The sequence below is a fragment of the Plecotus auritus genome (genome assembly GCF_963455305.1).
Source record: "Plecotus auritus genome assembly, chromosome: 13".
NCBI classification, from domain to species: domain Eukaryota; kingdom Metazoa; phylum Chordata; class Mammalia; order Chiroptera; family Vespertilionidae; genus Plecotus; species Plecotus auritus.
The window spans coordinates 2,203,352-2,223,071 of NC_137779.1; the positions used below are offsets into that span (position 1 = coordinate 2,203,352).

At 48.4% G+C, this 19,720-nt stretch overlaps 1 protein-coding gene and 1 long non-coding RNA gene across 3 annotated transcripts in view; one reads left to right on the forward strand and one right to left on the reverse strand.

Moving 5' to 3' along the window:
- Positions 1–245: 245 nt before the first annotated feature.
- LOC308238161 lies at positions 246–4,375 on the reverse strand. Of its 2 annotated transcripts, none has more exons than XR_013959529.1 (4): positions 4,014–4,375; positions 2,944–3,149; positions 2,173–2,305; positions 246–471 (listed from the first exon to the last, which is right to left on the reverse strand). It is a non-coding gene; the product is annotated as an uncharacterized lncRNA (long non-coding RNA). The 2 variants fall into 2 exon arrangements; XR_013959530.1 differs by lacking the exon at positions 4,014–4,375 and adding an exon at positions 3,404–3,570.
- UBASH3B (ubiquitin associated and SH3 domain containing B) overlaps positions 3,537–19,720 on the forward strand; it is a 163,081-nt gene continuing 146,897 nt past the window's right edge. Inside the window, exon 1 of the mRNA XM_080649825.1 lies at positions 3,537–3,804. Within this exon, the coding sequence (XP_080505951.1) occupies positions 3,677–3,804 (128 nt within the window). The 5' untranslated portion in view covers positions 3,537–3,676. The remainder of the gene's footprint in view (positions 3,805–19,720) is intronic.

The window sequence follows — 19,720 nt, forward strand, 5'->3', positions numbered from 1 at the left end:
ACAATTTGCTCATGGAAATTAATGACTACATTGAAAATAGAATGGAGAGAAATCAGCGTGGAAACTTTGTGAAACCTAAACTGCAAGAAGTTGTGACTTGGGTGAAGAATTCATGGGAGAAAATCACTGTCAGTTGCATTGCAAATGCACTGCGAGCAGGCTACCTTGATAAGAAGTTCTCATTTAAAGACAGTGTTATTGCTAAACATGAGAGATTTGGTCCACTGATTCTTTTTTTTTTTTTTAAATATATTTTATTGATTTTTTTACAGAGAGGAAGGGAGAGGGATAGAGAGTTAGAAACATCGATGAGAGAGAAACATCAATCAGCTGCCTCTTGCACACCCCCTACTGGGGATGTGCCTGCAACCAGGGTACATGCCCTTGACCGGAATCGAACCTGGGACCCCTGAGTCCGCAGGCTGACGTTCTATCCACTGAGCCAAACCGGTTAGGGCTGGTCCACTGATTCTGAAAGAAATGGAGTCACAAGAAATTCACCAGGAAATTCAGGAATTGGATTGTTATGATGATGTTCCAGAAGATGATGACATGATTGTCATTGAATAAATGAGTAAATTCTTGATACTGTAGGATTCACAGTTTGTCTGGTTTGTGTTGACAACTACCGTACTACCGTACCGTATATAGGTAATAAATTTCCTTTATTTTCATTTAACAATAAATGTGTACTGTATTCTTCTTCATGGAAAAATAAGACATCCCCTGAAAATAAGACCTAGCGTGTCTTTGGGGGCAAAAATTAATATAAGACACTGTCTTATTTTCGGGGAAACACGGTAGTTACAGAAGTGATGTGCTAGGCAGTTAGACAGACATGAGCAGAGCAAGGAAGTGAGCCAGGTACAGAAGGTCACCAGAATGGAAAGCCCCAGGTGCCTAGCAAAGAACAATTGTAGGGTAGGAACTCGCCCCCCAGGGTGGCCTTTCCTCCCCTCACATATCACTGGTCATTAGGTTTAGACCTCCTGACCTTTCCTCCTTAGAGATAATAAGGCCTCAGTTGTATTTCAGCTCCAGGTCCAGAAAAGCAGCAAAATCAGACCAGTGACCTCATGGCTGACCTCAGGAACAGCTGCATTGAATGATGACCCTCTGCCCTGGTGCCAACCAATCAATCAGTGGAGAATACAACCCTGAAAGGACACGCCTGGACAGCTGCTGAATCTTCTATTCCCCTAACATCTCCACCTTTAAAACCCAAGGCAGACCCTCTCCCTCCCGGGAGCACACCCGTGCCTTTCCCTTTCCCCTCCAAAACCACTCTATGCCCCTTCATGTTACCATTAGCTTCCTCACTTTCAAGCCCCTAGGACCCTTCCTTTGCCACCATAACTCATTTCCTCAGCACATCTCTTCTACGAATTACTTCTTCTACCTCTGTAATTTTATAAATGAACGTTCTCTTATAGTTGGGAGTCTTGGCTTTGAATTCTTTCCTAGCCAGAACCCAAGAACTGAGGATGCTGAACCTAGGTTTGGTCTGACCTCATTGTCAGGCACCTGGTGCCCTTCCCACCCCCTACAACAGTAACACCTACTTCATTGCCTTATTGAGAGAGTTCTATCTCTGAGAACCTAAAAACAGCACTAGCATATAGTAAGTTCTCAATAAATTTGAGTTATGATTTGTGTAGTGCTTATGGTTACAAAGAGCTTCCACAGGCATTAGTAGCTCTTGACTAGGCTCCAGATCTTGACTCTAAGCCCCGGCATTTGGAAGAAGTTTGGAATATTGGGGAAGGTCCACCATCCTCTACTGAACACATTCCCAAGGAGGATGTCTACTAGGTACTGTCTTCCCAGCCCAGCCCTGTGCTCCATGCCCAGGAGAAACACTCTGCAAGGCTCCAGCCCACTTTCTTTGCTCTGACAGAAGCTCCCCCCCAGGAAGTATGCACATTGTTGCTTAAGGCCCAGTAGTTCTTATCTTCCCACTTTCAAATACCTCTGGGTATTCCTTAGAAAACCAATTCTGGGCTAAGAGAATGAAACTGTCATTTTCCCTGGTAAAACTTTTAGATGTCTTTTAAAGCAAAATGAAAAAGCTGCTCATGAATGCTGGTCCCCACCCCTCCCCCACACTCCATAAAGGGCAAGGAGCTGACATTTTTGAGGAACCCAGTGTTCGTAAGGAACTATGATGCGTACTGGTACAGATGAGGGCATGGGGCTGTAGAAGGCAGGAGCAACTTGCCCAGTGCACCACTGAGGATAGAAGCTCTGGTCATGCATTTACCAGCGCCACGATCTTCCTCGGCTTCTCAGAGCTGAGTTTTCTCATCTGTAAAATTAAGATAATAATCACACGCATTTCATTGGATTCTTGTAAAAATTCAATGAGTTGAGTCATTTATGTTTAGCACAATGGTTGACACATACAGGAGTCCAGTAAATTACCCGAGAAAGAGGAGCAGCTAGGGTTTGCTCTCCTGCCTTTTCCAAGTGAACCCCTTGTCCCTGACGGAGGAAAATAAGTTACCTCCAAAGGAAAGAACCTTAACAGCTCTGAGCCCAGCTCCTGGTGTGGGCATGCAGGAGAGTGTACGGGTAGGAAATCCACCTGCTGGAGGTGCGAGTAGTTTTGTCCAACCTATGAGGCAATGTATTTACTCCTCACTGCCGACCAGGAAGGACCCACTCTTTGAATCCTTTTATTGACTTGGCACTTGTTCCTTAATGGAGTTTGAATACCATTCATTTGAATATCTCTTTCAGGTTTCTCTGTACCTCCTCCCTCACCCTCCTTCCACTTCCCACTTCCTCCTACCTCTCCCTCCTCCTCCTTCTTCTCCCTCCTCCTGCTTCCTCTCCCTCCTCCTCCTTCCTCCTTTCATCTTCTCCTCCCTCTTCCTCTTTCAGCCCCGTGCTCCCCTCCTGCCCTCTTCCCTCCTAGGCCCCAGTCTGAGCTCCCACTCTGACCTCACTATCTCAGTCTTGGAGAGCTTGGCAGCTTTTCAGTGTGACCAATCGTCCATCGGCTGGTGGAATCGGTCTTCAATGGCTGTAACGATCCGCTGTGGTTTGCAGGGTCTTTCGGAAACAAAACCTTTCATCTGGCCTCTGGCTTGGCCTTCTAGTTCATTAAGTCATCCACCAGTTCACTCAATTTCCATTATTAACCCCATCTAGAACCACATGAAATTTGAGTTGGCTTGATCTGGTGGTGTCTGGCAAGTCACGGGTCGGGGCGCTGGGAGCTACTTCCCCAAGCTCACGCGCACGCAGCCAGCCCTGATGGGAGCCCCCCTGCCCAGCAGCCGGGATCCTCAGCCTGCGCCGCCTCCAGCGCCTCGCGCGCGGCCGCTTTAAGGGAGGGCGGGCCGGCGGGCGGGGCTGGGCGCCCACGCGCGGTGCTCGGATCCATTCAGAAATTACTCACCACGACTCCCGGCCGCCGGGGAGGGGGGCGCATCAGCCTCGGCGCGCGGGGCGCCGGAGGCCGAGGACGGACGGCCGGCTGCCTGGCCTAGCGCTGCGGCAGTTCGGGCCCCAGTGGCCGCCCCAGGAAGGCCGGAGCTCCACCGCCTTCCGCGCGCCTTCGGCCCCGGACGCCCCGCCCCGGCCCGGGTCCCCGCCCTCCGGACTGTCGGGCTCGCGCCTCCCGGGCGACTGCGGGCCGCAGAGTGGGGCACAGCACGGCCGGGCGCTCGGCATGGCCGCGAGGGAGGAGCTGTACGGCCAGGTGGCCCCACGCCGGAGCCGCCAGCAGCGGCCCGGCACCGTCAGGCACGGATCCGCGCTGGACCTGCTCCTATCCATGGGCTTCCCGCGGGCGCGCGCGTAAGTGCGGGCTGCAGCCTGGTACCCCTGCCCCGCCCCGCCCGCCCCTTGGCTTCGCTCCGGCTTGTCTCCACCGCCCGCCCGCCTCCCTTGTCCCGTGGGGGCCGGCGGGTCGCGGAGCCCGGCGCGCTCTCTGTGGGCGGGGGCGGATGGGCGCTGGCAGGGGATGCCCGAGGACGCGGGCACCGAGTGGAGTCCCTGGTACTTGCCCAGCGCCCGTCTCCGCCCGCGGGGCTCAGCCGGTGTCTCAGCCAGTGTCTCGCGGGCTCCCCGAGGTTCCCAGAGGCGGGGCCCGTGGAGGGTCAGGCCCTTCGGGACCGAAGCGCCGGGGTGGCCGGGACCCCCTGTGGCCGGGGGAGGGAAGGTGCCGCTGGCTGGAGGCCGGCGCTCCTGCTGCCTCGGCTCCAGCTCCGAGGCCGCTCGGTTCCGTCTCTCCCGAGTAGGAGGAGCGGCGCGGGTGGGGCTGCGTTCCTTGGTGGGGAGGAAGGAATGAGGAGAAGCAACTTCTCGAGGGGACCTGGGTTCTCGGTTCTCGTCAGTGGTTGACGCCAGCGCAGACACTGGGTGTCCGAGAGGAAGGAGGGGAGCGGTCCTCCCTCGTCCTCGTTTCCCGGAGGGCGGGGCGGGCCAGGGCTGAGCGCGCAGGTGGCCGCCTTGCAGCCCTGTGAGAGGCCTGGTCTTCACAGGCGGCAGCAGCAGGAGTCTCTGGAGCTGGGCATCCCAGATTGCGGGCTGGCACCATGCCTAGGAGCCCTTCTCCCTGGATGCCTGCAGCTCTTAGGTGGGGACACATCGCCTGGGAGCCGGTGGCGCTGCTTCTGAGAATTACATCCCTGAAGGGGGAGTTGGCAAACTTTATTGGGAAGGCTGAGGTCATGAAAGGTGCCCTTCCCTTCAGGGTGCCCTCCCCTTCAGGGTGCCCTCTGGCAGGCCTTGTTTATTCTTTACTAACCTGGCTGTAACCTCTACATCAAAGCAGACCCTAGTTTTCCATTTCACCCACCTGCTGGGAAGGCCATGGAATGGACCCAAGTTTCTCTTCCACGGGCCTCCAAGCACTGGGCCTGGGTCCTGACGCCCGCGGTGCAGGGAGATGTGGGCTCTGCAGGGGAGTGTTGTGTGGGATGGTGGATACGGTGAGCTGTCCTCAAGAATGGGATGCAGGGGCCGCAAGTCTGCTGGACAATGCTGCAGAATTAGCACCGGCAGAGGCATTTTCTCTTCAAGAAATGAGGCCAGTGTTAGGACTTAAATTGTTTAGTCAAGGGAAGAAATACTTAACTACTCAGACCATAATGTTTGCCATTCAAGCTGGCTTTAAAGGGACGTCTTTTTACTGTACTGGGTCCAGGAGTCTTGTCCTTGTATTGACATTAGGATGATGGTCTAATTTTTACTTGCTCACCCCCTGAGATCTCATATTTAGCATTCACTGAGTACTTCATATGTCCAGTTCTAACTTTACCTGTTATTCATTTTATTGTCTTAGCCACCCAATGAGAAAGGAAACTATATGCCCATTACATGAGTTGGGAAATAGGTTTTGAGAGGTTACATACAGAGTCACAATAGTGAGCAGTGAATTGGGGATTCACGCCCAGGCAGTGTGCCTCATGGCCAGGGCCAGGATAGAATGAGTGAATGTGGATAAATAGTGAAAGGCCTGGTACAGAGTGGGCAGCCATTAAATGTCAGCTACTGCATCTGTTTCCGTGGCTTCTGTAACAAGCTACCACAAATTGGGTGACTTAAAATAACATGCATTTATTCTCTCACTAGAGACCTGGTGCATGAAATTCGTGCATGGGGGGGCTATGTCCCTCAGCCCAGCCTGCACCCTCTCCAATCTGGGACCCCCCGATTGTGATCGGGCCTGACTGCCCATTTAGGCCCGATCACAATCCAGGACTACTGGTTCCCAACTGCTCACCTGCCTGCCTTCCTGATTGCCCTTAACCGCTTCTGCCTGCCAGCCTGATCACCCCCTAACCACTCCCCTGCCCGCCTGATTGATGCCTAACTGCTTCCCTGTCAGCCTGATTGCCCCTAACTGCCCTCCCCTGCAGGCCTGGTCACCCCCAACTGCCCTCCCCTGCAGGCCTGGGTCCCCCCCAACTGCCCTCTCCTGCAGGCTTGATTGCCCCCAACTGCCCTCCCCCCAACTGCCCTCCCTTGCAGGCCTGGTCCCTCCCAAGTGCCCTCCCCTGCTGGCCATCTTGTGGCGGCCATCTTGTGTCCACATGGGGGCAGCCATCTTGTGTGTTGGAGTGATGGTCAATCTGCATATTACTCTTTTATTAGATAGGATAGTTCTGGAAGACAGAGGCCCTAGATCAGCATCAATAGGCTGAAATGAAGGTGTCAGCAGGGCTGTGCCCCATCTGGAGGTTCTTGGGGAGAATCCATATCTTGCCTCTTCCAGCTCCTGGGGGCTGCTGGCATTCTTTGGCTAGTGGCCGCATCACTCTGGTTTCTGCCTTCATGGTCACATTACCTTCTCTTCTGTCGGTCAGATCTCCCTGTCTCTTTCTTATAAAGACACCTGTGAATATATTTAGGGCCTTCCTGGATTATTCAACCTATTACAGCTACTATTATTGCTACTAGCACTGCCTCTCTTTACTGAAAAGCTGAGAGTGTTCTGTCTCCTTCAAATTCTCTGCCTCCATGTGGGCTGAGCCCTTGGCATCCCTGACCTAGTTCCACTCCCTACCTAGGTTGGTATCTCTTCTACTCCCCCTAGAAAGGCCGATGTGGTCAGCCTTCTTAACAAAACTCAGGTCAGTAAGAAGGCGCCGCTCCCTGGGCCACCTGAGATTTCAGAGAGCAGACTGTTAACTTTATTTTGGACAGTTGACAAGAAAGAGAGCAAGAGTGTCAGGCTTAGCTCCTGAGAATCCTCCTTTTTAGGCCTTAGGCCTGGAGGAAGGAGCAGGATGACATTGAAAGCAGGAGAGAGCAGGGGCGGTCTCCTGGGATCAGGATGACCTGGCAGTGAAGGGAAGAAGGATGACACTGATGTCTGGGACTTGGCACTTGGAAGAGAGCACAGTGGCAGCCAGTGCTGACCGCGCTAGGGGTCTAGTGTTGTGCCGCACAGGGAGCCTCCCCCGGGTCTGGGTGCTGTCAGAGAGCTCAGGAGCCAGGCCTCATTCCAGTGCGAGTGGCCTGTGGTCTTGGAGAAGTTACTTGCCCCCTGGGCCCCTTGGCCTCCTGAGGGGCACAGGGTTGATCTATACCTGCTTCTTCAGGGCTTGTCTGAGCGACAGGGAGGAAGTCCTGAGCAAGCAGGGGGACCTGGGCTGTACTCTCTCCAGCTCCTACCCCCTTGGACCTGTGCTGACTTTCTCTCCCACCTTAGGACCTATTAGCTCAACCTAGACTGTGCTGGGGAAAACCCGGCCTGTGGAGAAGGGGTGAGGAGTGGTGTCTGTGTGTGTGTAAGCAAGTGGAAGGTGAGGAAGTGTTGGGGAGGTCTCAGGAAGAAAACTTTCAAGGAGTCAAAATACTGGTAGCCTATCCCTCTCTTTTTCTTTCTTTTTTATCTGTGTCCAATAGTTTTGTTATGTTCCAAAAGTTCTAAAAATAAAGGTCCAGCTTTGTCAAGACTGGAGCAAGGTTGGTGGGAAGGAAAGGGCAAAGGACTGAGGAAGAGGATGGCTACACAGGAACTCTGGGAGAGTTGTGGGCATAGCCCTATGTCAGTCCTCTCTCCCTGCCTGCCTCTGCACTGCCTGGGGAGTGAGGCTCTCATCTCTGATCTCTTATCTTATCTCTTATCTCTTCTGTAGTTTGAGGCTGACTGTGGAAGTGAGTCACTGAACAATGCATTTGTGGAGTCCTGGCTGATACAACTCTGCCTTTTGTTTTGTTTTTGTTTTTATTTTTGTTTTTTTGGTTGGGGTTTGAGGCTGCCTGTGGCTAGTACTTTATCTGTAGCCAAAGGCTTTAGCATGTTTCCTAATGATCCAGAGATATAATCTCTGAGAGATATAATCTTGCAAAAGGATATTGTGACCTGGGGTCAGATGACCTTCCAGTTCAGCTTCTGACTGACTACTAGATGCTTTTAAGTCTTCTGTTTAACACCTTTTTATTAATATCCTGACCAGGCATCGCAATGCCTGTCTTCACAAGGCTTTGTAAAGACAAAATGATATCAGGGCAGGAAAGGACTTGGAGAAGTTAAAAGTATAATCTGGACACAAGAAGTATGATTATGATATTATTATGTTGGATTGGGTGTGAGGGTGGTTGAGATCCTCAGCAAGGAGTCACAGGTGCTGTTCTTTGTCTTTTCTCCTGCTGAGAATATCTGGACAACGCCTAGTGCACGAGTAAGCTACAGGAGAGAGCTGGAAGAAGTGCCTTCGACTTTACCCTGGACAGGAAGCTGCGTTAGCTACAACCCCTGCCCGAAGATAAAGGAGCTCAAAGCTGGCTGTACAGGAGTTGAGAGGAACTTGGAGAGCCCATGAATTAAAATATCCAGTGTCTCTAGCCTTCTCCAGCTTACCTGGTAATTGACATTGGTTGGATTCCCTGAGAATACTTAGTCAACTCAGCATTTCTGAATTGTGGCAGATTCTGGGTGGGGCTACAGCTGCTTTCCCAGGTATGTTGGGTAGAAAGAGAAGACAAGTGCCACAGGCGCCAAGGGGATCTTACAGGTGGCTATAGCAAGGAAGTCTCTATCCAATGGCCAGCTGCCCACAGCACGCCCTTCCATTTGTGTTATTTTACAGTTGAAAAATTGCTCTCATTCACTAAATATCCCTCTTGATCAGCACAGCCATCCTGTGAGGTAAAGCTCACGATTAGAGCCTCATTTTAAAGATGAGTTGAGCTGTGATCGGTTTGACTCAGTGGATAGAGTATCAGCCCACGGACTGAAGGGTTGGTTTAATTCCAGTCAAGCTACCTTGGTTGCAGGCTCAATCCCCAGCCCTGGTAGGCTGTATGCAGGAGGCAATCAATTGATGTTTCTCTCTCTCTGTCTCTCCCCCTCCCTTCCACTCTCTAAAAAAAAAAAAAAAAAATCAATGGAAAATTATCCTTGGGGATGAGGTTAAAAAAAAAAAAAAAGATGAGAAGAGGCTCTGAGGAGTGAGGACATACCCAGCCTGGGGCTACGTCTGCGGGCAGCCTTGGGCTACAACTGTAAGTCCAGTAGACCTGGTTCCAAAGGAAATAGGTTCAAAAGGAAATACCTTGGCCTGTGTTCTTTTCCAGTTTTATCTAGGTCGCATTTACGTGCTATATTAACCTATTCAGGGGTGGTCAGTTTGATAGATGAACACACGAGGAGTCAGCACCACAGACACAATATGTGCCATCACCCCTAAAGGTTTCCCGTGCTCCTTTGCTGTCAGGCTCTGTGCACCCCACCCTGGGCAGTGATGACCTGCTTCCTGTCCTTCCAGATTAGGGGGCATTTCCTAGGCTTATGTGTAAGTGGACTGGCACCGTGCACACTCCCGGGCCTGCCTGGCTTCTTTTCTGATATTTTTGAGACTTGGCCGTGATATTGCTGTATCCGTAGCTTGTTTCCTGTGACTCATGAGTAGATTTCGATGTACATTAATGTGCTAGGAACATAATTATAACCTTTGTACAAGTTCCTATGAAAACTTACTGTTACATTCTTTTTTTTTTTATTGTTTAAAGTATTACATAGTAGTACATATATCTCCTTTTCTTTTTCCCCATTGACCTTCCCCCAGCCTCTCCTACCCCCTGTCGCATGCCCTCATCCCCTCCAGTGTCTTGTGTCCATTGGTTGTGCTTATATGCATGCATACAAGTTGATCTCTTTCCCTCCCTCCCCAACACTCCCCAGCCTTCCCGCTGTAATTTGACAGTCCGTTCGGTGCTTTACTGCCTCTGTATCTATCTTTTTTTCATCAGGTTATAATGTTCTTTATTTTCCATAAATGAGTGAGATCATGTGGTATTTTTCTTTCATTGCCTGGCTTATTTCACTTAACATAATGCTCTCCAGGTCCATCCATGCTGCTGCAAATGGTAAGAGTTCCTTCTTTTTTATAACAGCGTAGTATTCCATTGTGTAGATGTACCATAGTTTTCTAATCCACTCATCTGCTGATTGGCATTTAGGCTGTTTGCAAATCTTAGCTATGGTGAATTGTGCTGCTATGAACATAGGGGTGCATATATCCTTTCTGATTGGTGTTTCTCGTTTCTTGGGATATATTCCTAGAAGTGGGATCACTGGGTCAAATGTGAGTTCCAGTTTTAGTTTTTTGAGGAAACTCCATACTGTTCTCCACAGTGGCTGCACCAGTCTGCATTCCCACCAGCAGTGCACGAGGGTTCCTTTTTCTCCGCATCCTCGCCAGCACTTGTCGTTTGTTGATTTGTTGATGATTGCCATTCTGACAGGTGTGAGATGGTACCGCATTGTCGTTTTGATTTGCATCTCTCGGATAATTAGTGACTTGGAGCATGTTTTCATGTGTCTCTTGGCCTTCCTTCTGTCTTCTTTCGAAAAGATTCTATTTAGGTCCATTGCCCATTTTTTTAATTGGATCATTTATCTTCCTTTTATTAAGTTGTATAAGTTCCCTGTAGATGTTGGACATTAAACCTTTATCAGTGATAACATTTGCAAATATGTTCTCCCATACAGTGGGCTTTCTTGTTGTTTTGTTGATGGTTTCTTTTGCTGTGCGAAAGTTTTTTATTTTGATGTAGTTCCATTTGTTTATTTTCTCTTTAGTTTCCATTGTCCTAGGAGCTGTATCAGTGAAGAAATTGCTTCGGCATATGTCTAAGATTTCTCTGCCTGTGGATTCCTCTAGTATTTTTATGGTTTCCTGTCTTATGTTTAAGTCCTTTATCCATTTTGAGTTTATTTTTGTGTATGGTGTAAGTTGGTGGTCTAGTTTCATTTTTTTGCATGTATCTGTCCAATTTTCCCAACACCATTTATTGAAGAGACTGTCTTGACTCCATTGTATGTTCATGCCTCCTTTGTCAAATATTAATTGAGCATAGTGGTTTGGGTCGACATCTGGATTCTCTATTCTATTCCATTGATCTATATGTCTGCTCTTGTGCCAGTACCAGGCTGTTTTGAGAAGAGTGGCCTTGTAATACAGCTTGAGATCCCACCTACTTTGTTCTTCTTTCTCAGGATTGCTGTGGCTATTTGGGGTCTTTTTTTTATTCCAGATGAATTTTTGGAGAGTTCTTCCTAGGTCTGTGAAATATGCCATTGGTATTTTAATGGGGAGTGCATTGAATCAATAGATTGCTTTGGGTAGTATGGACATTTTAATGATGTTGATTCCACCAATCCATGAACATGGTATGTTCTTCCATCTGTTTATATCTTCCTCTATCTCTTTTTCAGTGTCATGTAGTTTTCCGTGTATAGGTCTTTTATCTCCTTAGTTAAGTTTATTCCTAGGTATCTTAATTTTTTTGGTGCGATGGTAAATGGGATTGCTTTTTTAGTCTCTCTTTCTGTAAGTTCACTATTGGTGTTTAGAAATGTCATAGATTTCTTGTCGTTAATTTTGTATCCTGCTACATTGCCAAATTCATATATTAAGTCTAATAGTTTTTTGATGGAGTCTTTCAGGTTTTTTACGTACAATACTAGAGGCCCGGTGCACGAAATTCGTGCACGAGAGGGGGTGTGTGTCCCTCAGCCCAGCCTGCACCCTCTCCAATCTGGGACCCCTCGAGGGATGTCCGACTGCCTGTTTAGGCCTGAACGGGCAGTTGGACATCCCTCTCACAATCCAAGACTGCTGACACCCAACTGCTAGCCTGCCTTTCTTCCTGATTTTCCCTAACCGCTTCTGCCTGCCAGCCTGATTGCCCCTAACTGCCCTCCTCTGCAGGCCTGGTCACCCCTAACTGCCCTCCCCTGCAGGCCTGGTCACCCCTAACTGCCCTCCCCTGCAGGCCTGGGTCCCCCCCAACTGCCCTTCCCTGCAGGCCCGGTTGCCTCCAACTTCCCTCCTCTGCCGGCCTGGTCACCCCTAACTGCCCTCCCCTGCAGGCTTGATCGCCCACAACTGCCCTTCCTTGCAGAACTGGTTCCTCCTAACTGCCCTCCCCTGCTGGCCATCTTGTGGCGGCCATCTTGTGTCCACATGGGCGCAGCCATCTTGTATTTTGGAATGACAGTCAATTTGCATATTACTCTTTTATTAGATAGGATAGAGGCCTGGTATACGGGTGGGGGCCAACTGGATTGCCCTGAAGGGTGTCTGGGATCACGGTGGGGTTCCCTTGGGGGATGGGGCAGCCTGGGCGAGGGGCCTGTGGTGGTTTGCTGGCCGGCCACGCCGTCCCCTCCCCCGCTCCTCCCGGTGATCCAAGCGGAGGCCCTGGTATCTGGGATTTATTTATCTTCTATAATTGAAACTTTGTAGCCTTGAGCGGAGGCCAGGGCAGGCCAGGAAGCTTAGCTTCCTCCATCACCGGGGCAACCCTAGCCTCCTGCTCTCTCTAGCTCCGTGGCTGCCGCCATCTTTGTTGGGGTTTATTTATCTTCTATAATTGAAACTTTGTAGCCTTGAGTGGAGTCCAGGGCCGGCCAGGGTGTGTGGGAAGGTTGGCTTCCTCCATTGCCAGGGAAACCCAAGCCACCTGCTCGCTCTGTGGCTGCAACCATCTTGGTTGGGTTAATTTGCATACTCGCTCTGATTGGCTGGTGGGCATGGCTTATGGGTGTAGCGGAGGTACGGTCAATTTGGATATTACTCTTTTATTAGATAGGATCATGTCATCTGCAAATAATGACAGCTATACTTCTTCTTTTCCAATTTGGATGCCTTTTATTTCTTCTTCATGTCTAATTGCAGTGGCTAATACTTCCAGTACTATGTCGAACAGGAGTGGTGAGACTGGGCATCCCTGTCTTGTTCCTGTTCTTAGGGGAAATGGTTTTAGTTTTTGCCCACTGAGTATGATGTTGGATGTGGGTTTGTCATATATGGCTTTTATGATGTTGAGGTATGATCCTTCTATTCCCACCTTGCTGAGAGTTTTTATCAAGAAAGGGTGTTGGATTTTGTCAAATGCTTTTTCTGCATCAATTGATATGACTATGTGATTTTTATCTCTCAATTTGTTTATGTGATGTATCACATTTATTGATTTGCGGATATTGTACCATCCTTGCATTCTGGGATAAATCCTGCTTGGTCATGGTGTATGATCTTTCTGATGTACTGCTGGATCCCATTTTCTAGAATTTTGTTGAGGATTTTGGCATCTATGTTCATGAGGGATATTGGCCTGTAATTCTCTTTCATTGTGTTGTCTTTATCTGGTTTTGGTATTAGGGTGATGCTGGCTTCATAGAATGAGCTTGGAAGTGTTCCTTCCTCTTGAATTTTTTGGAATAGTCTGAGGAGGATAGGTTTTAGTTCTTCCTTGAATGTTTGGTAAAACTCTCCTAGGAAGCCATCTGGTCCCAGGCTTTTGTTTGCTGGAAACTTTTTGATGACTGCTTCAATTTCTTCCATAGTTATTGGCCTATTGAGATGTTTAGATTCTTCCTGATTGAGTTTTGGAAGGTTGTATTTTTCTAGGAATATGTCCATTTCCTCCAGGTTGTCCAGTTTGTTGGAATAGAGTTGTTCATAGTATTTTTTAACAATCCTTTGTATTTCTGTGGGGTCTGTTGTTATTTCTCCTCTTTCATTTCTGATTTTGTTTATTTGGGTCCTCTCTCTTTGCTTCTTGGTGAGCCTGGCTAGAGAGGTTCATCAACCTTGTTTATCCTTTCAAAGAACCAGCTCTTGGTTTTGTTGATCATTTGTATTGTTGTTTTTTTTTGTCTCTATGTTGTTTATCTCTGCTCTGATCTTTATTATTTCCTTCCTTCTGCTTACACTGGTCTTTTCTTGTTGCTCTCTTTCTAACTCTTTTAGTTGTAGGGTTAGGTAATTTATTACCATTGTTTCTTGTTTTTTTGCAGTAGGCTTGTAGAGCTATGAACTTCCCTCTCAAGACTGCTTTTGCTGTGTCCCATAGATTTTGGGTTGTTTTGTTTTCATTGTCGTTTGTTGTCATGATGTTTTTTTATTTCTTCTTTGATCTCTCTGGTAACCCAGTCACTGTTTAATACCATGCTATTTAGTCTCTATGTGTTTGATTTTTTTTGGATTGTTTTTATTGTAGTTGATTTCCAGTTTTATGCCACTGTGATCTGAGAAGATGCTTGATATGATTTCTATCATATCAACCTTCCCACACTCTTCTTGAATTTGAAGAGACTTTGCCTGTGACCCAATATATGGTCTATCTTTGAAAATGACCCATGTGCACTTGAGAAGAATGTATATTCTGTGGCTTTGGGGTGAAATTTTCTGAAGATGTCAATTAATTCCATCTGGTCTAGTGAGTCATTTAGGATTGATGTTTCTTTGTTGATTTTTTGTTTAGAGGACTTGTCCAATGGTGATAGTGGGGTATTAAAGTCTCCTACTATGATTGTATTGCTGTCAATCTCTCCCTTGATATCCTCCAGGAGTTTTTTTTATGTATTTGGGTGCTCCTGTATTGGGTGTGTATATGTTTACCCGAGTTATTTCTTCTTGTTGGATTGCTCCCTTTAGTATTACAAAGTGGCCTTCCTTATCTCTTGTTATGTCCTTCACTTTGAGATCTAATTTGTCAGATATAAGTATTGCTTCCCCAGCTTTTTTTTTTCATTTCCATTCACCTGAAAAACCTTTTTCCATCCCTTCACCCTCAGTCTGTGTGCATCTTTTTTTCTGAGGTGGGTTTCCTGTAGATAGCACATATATAGGTCATGTTTTCTTATCCAATCCGTTACCCTATGTCTTTTGATTGGGGCATTTAATCCATTTACATTTAAAGTTATTATTGATAGGTACTTATTTGTTGCCATTTTTATTATTTACCCCTGTGTTCCTTCTTCGCTTCCTATTTCTTTTTTTTTTAACAGCAGACCCTTTAGCATTTCTTGCATTGCTGGTTGGTGGTAGTAAACTCCCTTAGTTCTTTTTTGTCTGTGAAGCTCCTGATTTGACCCTCAATTTTGATTGATAGCCTTGCTGGGTACAGTATTCTTGGATTCCGACCCTTCTTTTGCATGACTTTGTATATTTCATTCCATTCCCTTCTTGCCTGATGTGTTTCTGTTGAGAAATCAGTCGCTAGTTTGATGGGTGATCCTTTGTAGGTAACTTTCTGTCTCTCTCTGGCCACTTTTAAGATTCTTACTTTGTCGTTGGTGTTTGCCAGTTTAATTATAATGTGCATTGGCGTCGGTCTTTTGGGGTTCATTTTGTTTGGGACTCTGTGAGCTTCTTGGATTTGGGTGGCTTTTTTCTTCCCTATATCAGGGAAATTTTCTGTCATTATTTCTTCAAACAGGTTTTCTATTCCTTGCTCAGTTTCCTCTCCTTCTGGCACCCCTATTATGTGGATGTTGTTTTGTTTTGTGTTGTCCCAACGTTCCCTTAGGCCAGCCGTGGGCAAACTATGGCCCGCGGGCCGGATCCGGCCCGTTCGGCTGTTCTATCTGGCCTGCAGAGCCGAAAGAGTGGAGGGTTCTCTTGCTCTCACCTCCGCTCCTTTACTTTGAATTTATGTTAGTTCACACAAACACTCCATCCATGCTTTTGTTCCGGCCCTCCGGTTCAGTTTAAGAACCCATTGTGGCCCTCGAGTCAAAAAGTTTGCCAACCCCTGCCTTAGGCTCTCCTGCTGCTTTTTAATTTTTTTTTCTAGAAGCTGCTCTACTTGGGTATTTTTTCCCATCTTGTCTTCTATCTCACTGATGCGGTCCTCTGCTTCTTCTAGTCTACTCTTGATGCTTTCTATTGAGTTCTTTACAAGCAGCAGTGTCATTTTTCATTTCTTCTTGGTTCTTCTTCATTTCCTCATGGTTCTTACACATATTGTCGAATTTGTGTTCCATTCTTTTCTTCCACCTTATGACCATTTCTGTGAATTCTTTCTCTGACAGGTTGCTTGCCTCCATTTTGTTTACTTCCTTTTCTGGTGATGCCTGCTTTTCTTTCATATGGGGGCTGTTTTTTTGTCTCCCCATGGTCTCTCTTCTCCGGGTGTCTGGTTATGTAGTTCTCTCTCTCCTTATCCCAGGCAAAATCTGACCTTTTTGTGAGGGAGTGTAGAGCTCCTCTGAATTTGTGTGCTTGCGCCTCAGCTCCCAGGTTTCGCTGCGACTCTTCCTGTTGCATTCTAATGATACCTTAGCTTCCAGACTCCTTTAGAGATTACAAAGCAGATTTATATAAATAATCATAGTCAAGTTTCAGCCATGATCATGTCATGAGAAAACTGAGTTTCAGAAGATTGAGTGTCACATAGTGTCCTCTGGTGTCGCAAACTCTAGTTGCTTTTCACTGATTGGACAGTAATGCTCAGAGCTGAGGGTTTTGCTTTTCAGAGAGACAACAAAACTAGAGAATCCTGTGTCTCCCGCCAGCTCTGCTCCTTCCAATGACAGTAGTGGTGGATCTGTCAGCAGGCATCTGGGGTGTGTGTGGGGTCAGGATGGCCCTCTTCTCGACAGCTGGAGAGACCCTGTCATTACCTGCCTGATACCCCGAAGTCTAAACTTGTGGCGGCTGTTTACTCAGCTTGGGTTCAAATCCCAGTTCTGCCTCTTAGCAGCTGGTTGACCTTGGGTGAGTTGCTGAATCCACTGAGCCTCAGTTTCCCTGTCTGTAAATCGTTGACGATAATAGTCTATCTGAGAGCATTATTGTGAGGCTCAGGGTGCTGTGCTATGCAAACAGTTGGGGAAGCCTGGCGTTGGCGAAGCCCAGTGAGGAGGCAGGTGTGGCTGCTCCAATGGCATTTTATTCTGCCGGCTCCCTGTGTGCCCGGATTACCCTCCACTTTGACAGCTCCCTCCTCTCACTGAACTGTGTTCAGGAAGTAGTGCATGTAGAGGCCGCTGGTGGTGCCCTTGGCACTTCAGTCCTTTCTCCAGCCCTGTTCTCCAGAGCCTCTCGCTGTAGGTGCCTGAGGGTGCCAGGCCTGGGGAGGCAGAGCCGCTGTAGGTGCCCGAGGGTGCCAGGCCTGGGGAGGCAGAGCCGCTGTAGGTGCCTGAGGGTGCCAGGCCTGGGGAGGCAGAGCCAGCTTCAGTGCCGTCCACACTGCTGACGGTGATAAACAGCCTGGGTTGGGGATTGGAGGAGGGCCATATGGTTGTGTTCTTATTAGTCTCAAATGGAATCTGAGTCCAGCCCTGGAGAGGAAAAAAACACACTATGAATGGCTCCTCTGCATGGGGGAAGCAAAATCTCAGCAGATTGAGAAAATGCTCTTAAAAATGGCAGTTTTACCATTTATTCTGTACATCAGAATCAGAGGGGAAGACGTAAGTGGGTTACATGAAAGTCATTGGTGATAGGTTGTGGGGGGATCTCTGGGGTTCGATAGAAAGTAAAACAGATGTACACATACTTTGGCAAGGTGGGTGTCCGGAGGGTTGACAGTGAACATGGTAACAATGAGGGGGCTGTGGTCTCTGCTCTGGTGCAGTGGTGGCACTCTGAGGGAGGGAAAGGAGGAACTTACTTATTCCAAAGGCATGTCATCAGGCATGTTATTGTGGATGCAAAAAAGATGACAGACAGGCTTTGTTAGGGTGAAGACTGACCTTTGTGAGTGACAAATACTGGCCTAGGACATGCCTAGCTGCCATAGCTGCTTGTAGGTTTAGCTTCAGACTGACCTATGGGGTGACTGTGGGTCTCTGAGTTTGTAAGGCCGCAAACTGGCCTCCCCTGGGCGTGGCGGGTTATTGTGTGGCCCCTTTTTGTCCACAGTGTGCACAGCATCCTCCCGAGTTCCTCCCAGTCCTTGGGAGGAGAAGAGGGTGTCTGTGTCCAGCCGTCCCACTGGCTGCGCTCCTCAGGCCGCCCAACAGTGACACAAGGAAAGCAAGTCTCCCCCCCGCCCCGGCTCTGCTCCTCCGGCTCACAGCGTGGGGCTGTTTGGACTCACATGGCCTGGGTGCGCCGGTGCAGGGCTGATGCCAGCCACCGCCTCTCGGGCGCCTTGTGTGTTGGGTGCCGTGGGGGTGACATGGGCAGGTGTTTGGGGCAGCGGAGAGGTATTTTTACTGCTTCAGGTATACTTTTCTGTTTCAGAGTGTCTGGCTTTTCTGTTTTAATTTTAATTTTGTTTTGTTTTCCTTAGAGGTTTATTGTCAAATTCTCTTCTCTTCTCCCTTTAAAGAAAACTCTTTGGGCTGTTGCTATTCCAGAGTAAAGAAACAGGAAGAGTCAGACATGAGGCAGCAGTTACAGGAATGGTTTCCCTGGGAGGCGTTAGTATAATTTTCCAATTGGTTCATAATGTCTTCCTTGCAAATATGACTGAAGTGTCGGTTAAATGGGAGGAGCTCAGTGCCTGGATCCAGCTCCTGGAGGTGTTCCTGGGCACCTTTTTCATTAAAGGGCCAGCCCCCCTTCAGCAGGGCCACCAGCTGTTTGTGTAACAGTCCCCATTGTGGTCCTTTGTCCCATTGGAAACGTTCTTGTACCTAAAGCGCAGTGGCAGGGAGCTCCCCCAGGCCTGGGCCCACCCTAGTGGGAAGCAGCTGCGTGAGTCCGGGCACAGCCACCGAGGAGCTGACAGCACGGGTGGCCACAGGCAGCCACTCAGGTTTTGCTGGGTAACCCTTCTCGATAGTCAGACAGCAGCGTTGTTTCGAATCTTGCTTCCGAGTTGACTGTGCCTCATTCACAAATATTTACTGTGAGCATGCGTTCACTGCCTGTTTGTTCTCTTCTCTCGGGTAGGAAGCACTTGGAGAGGAGAGCCTGTGCCAGTGGCTGCTGCGTGCAGTCTGTTTAAACAGACCAGCTCGCCAAGAGCTGCACGGGCCCCTGGGTCCACTGCGGGGGCACCTGTGTTCGTTCCTCACTCAGCCTGAAGCCTGCCCCTCCCCCTCCTTTGCCTCATCAGAGTTTGCCTAACCTGGAGGCCTAGTGCAGCCGGAATACGTTTGGCTTCCCTTCACCTTCCTTGTTGGTCCCTTCTCCCGTCTCCTGTCTTCTCCTCATCCCTCTCCCTGAAGCCTAAGTAAGCTCCACCCAGTGAGCCAGCAAGGCGGTGGGGTGGTCCCTAGCTGCCTGCAAAGGGACAGAGTTCTGGTCCAGGGTCTTCAGCCACCTGCACTCACAGTGATCTTTTCTCTTTGGAGCCTCTTACCTTGACAATGGAAATCTTCAAAGAACAAGACAAGAAAAACAAAGCGAAACATTGTATCTGTCTTATCTCCATGGCAAGTTCCCGGTGATGCCTTTTTTTCTTAATGCACAGGCAGTCACTGTGTATTTACAGGCAACTGGTATGGCCTCTCACAGTAGGTGGGGGTAAAAAGATAATAAGGGATAATATCTGTCCTCAGGCCTTCTTGCAAACTAGTATCAAAAACAGAGACTTATAATAAAACGTGGTACAAAAGACAGGCTCAGTAACTGTGTGAGGACATGAAGAGGGTAATACAGCCAGACAGACCTGAGGTAAGTTTTAAAGTGCAAATAACATGAGAGCAATGCCCTTCATAAGTTTAAGAGGTAGGAGCTTGGGAAGATCAGAGACAGTTCAGGGTAAGATAGAGGCAGATAGCAATTTAAACGCGGGCTTCTTGAATCATTCTGATCTCCTCCCACCTCAGTCTCACCACGGCCACTGCACCCCGCTCAGCAAGTCCCTGAGGTCCTGTGCTGCGATCTGGTTTAGAAAGAAAAGGAGACATGTTGGCTATCACTCACACTCGCACACACACACACACCTGGCCATACTTGGGCCTGGGTTTAGATTGGACATTATTTTATTCATTCTCCCATTGGACACTTACTTGGTGCCTCCACCACATGTGAGGAACTTGTTAAGGATGTGAAGGTTGTCTTTCTTTAGA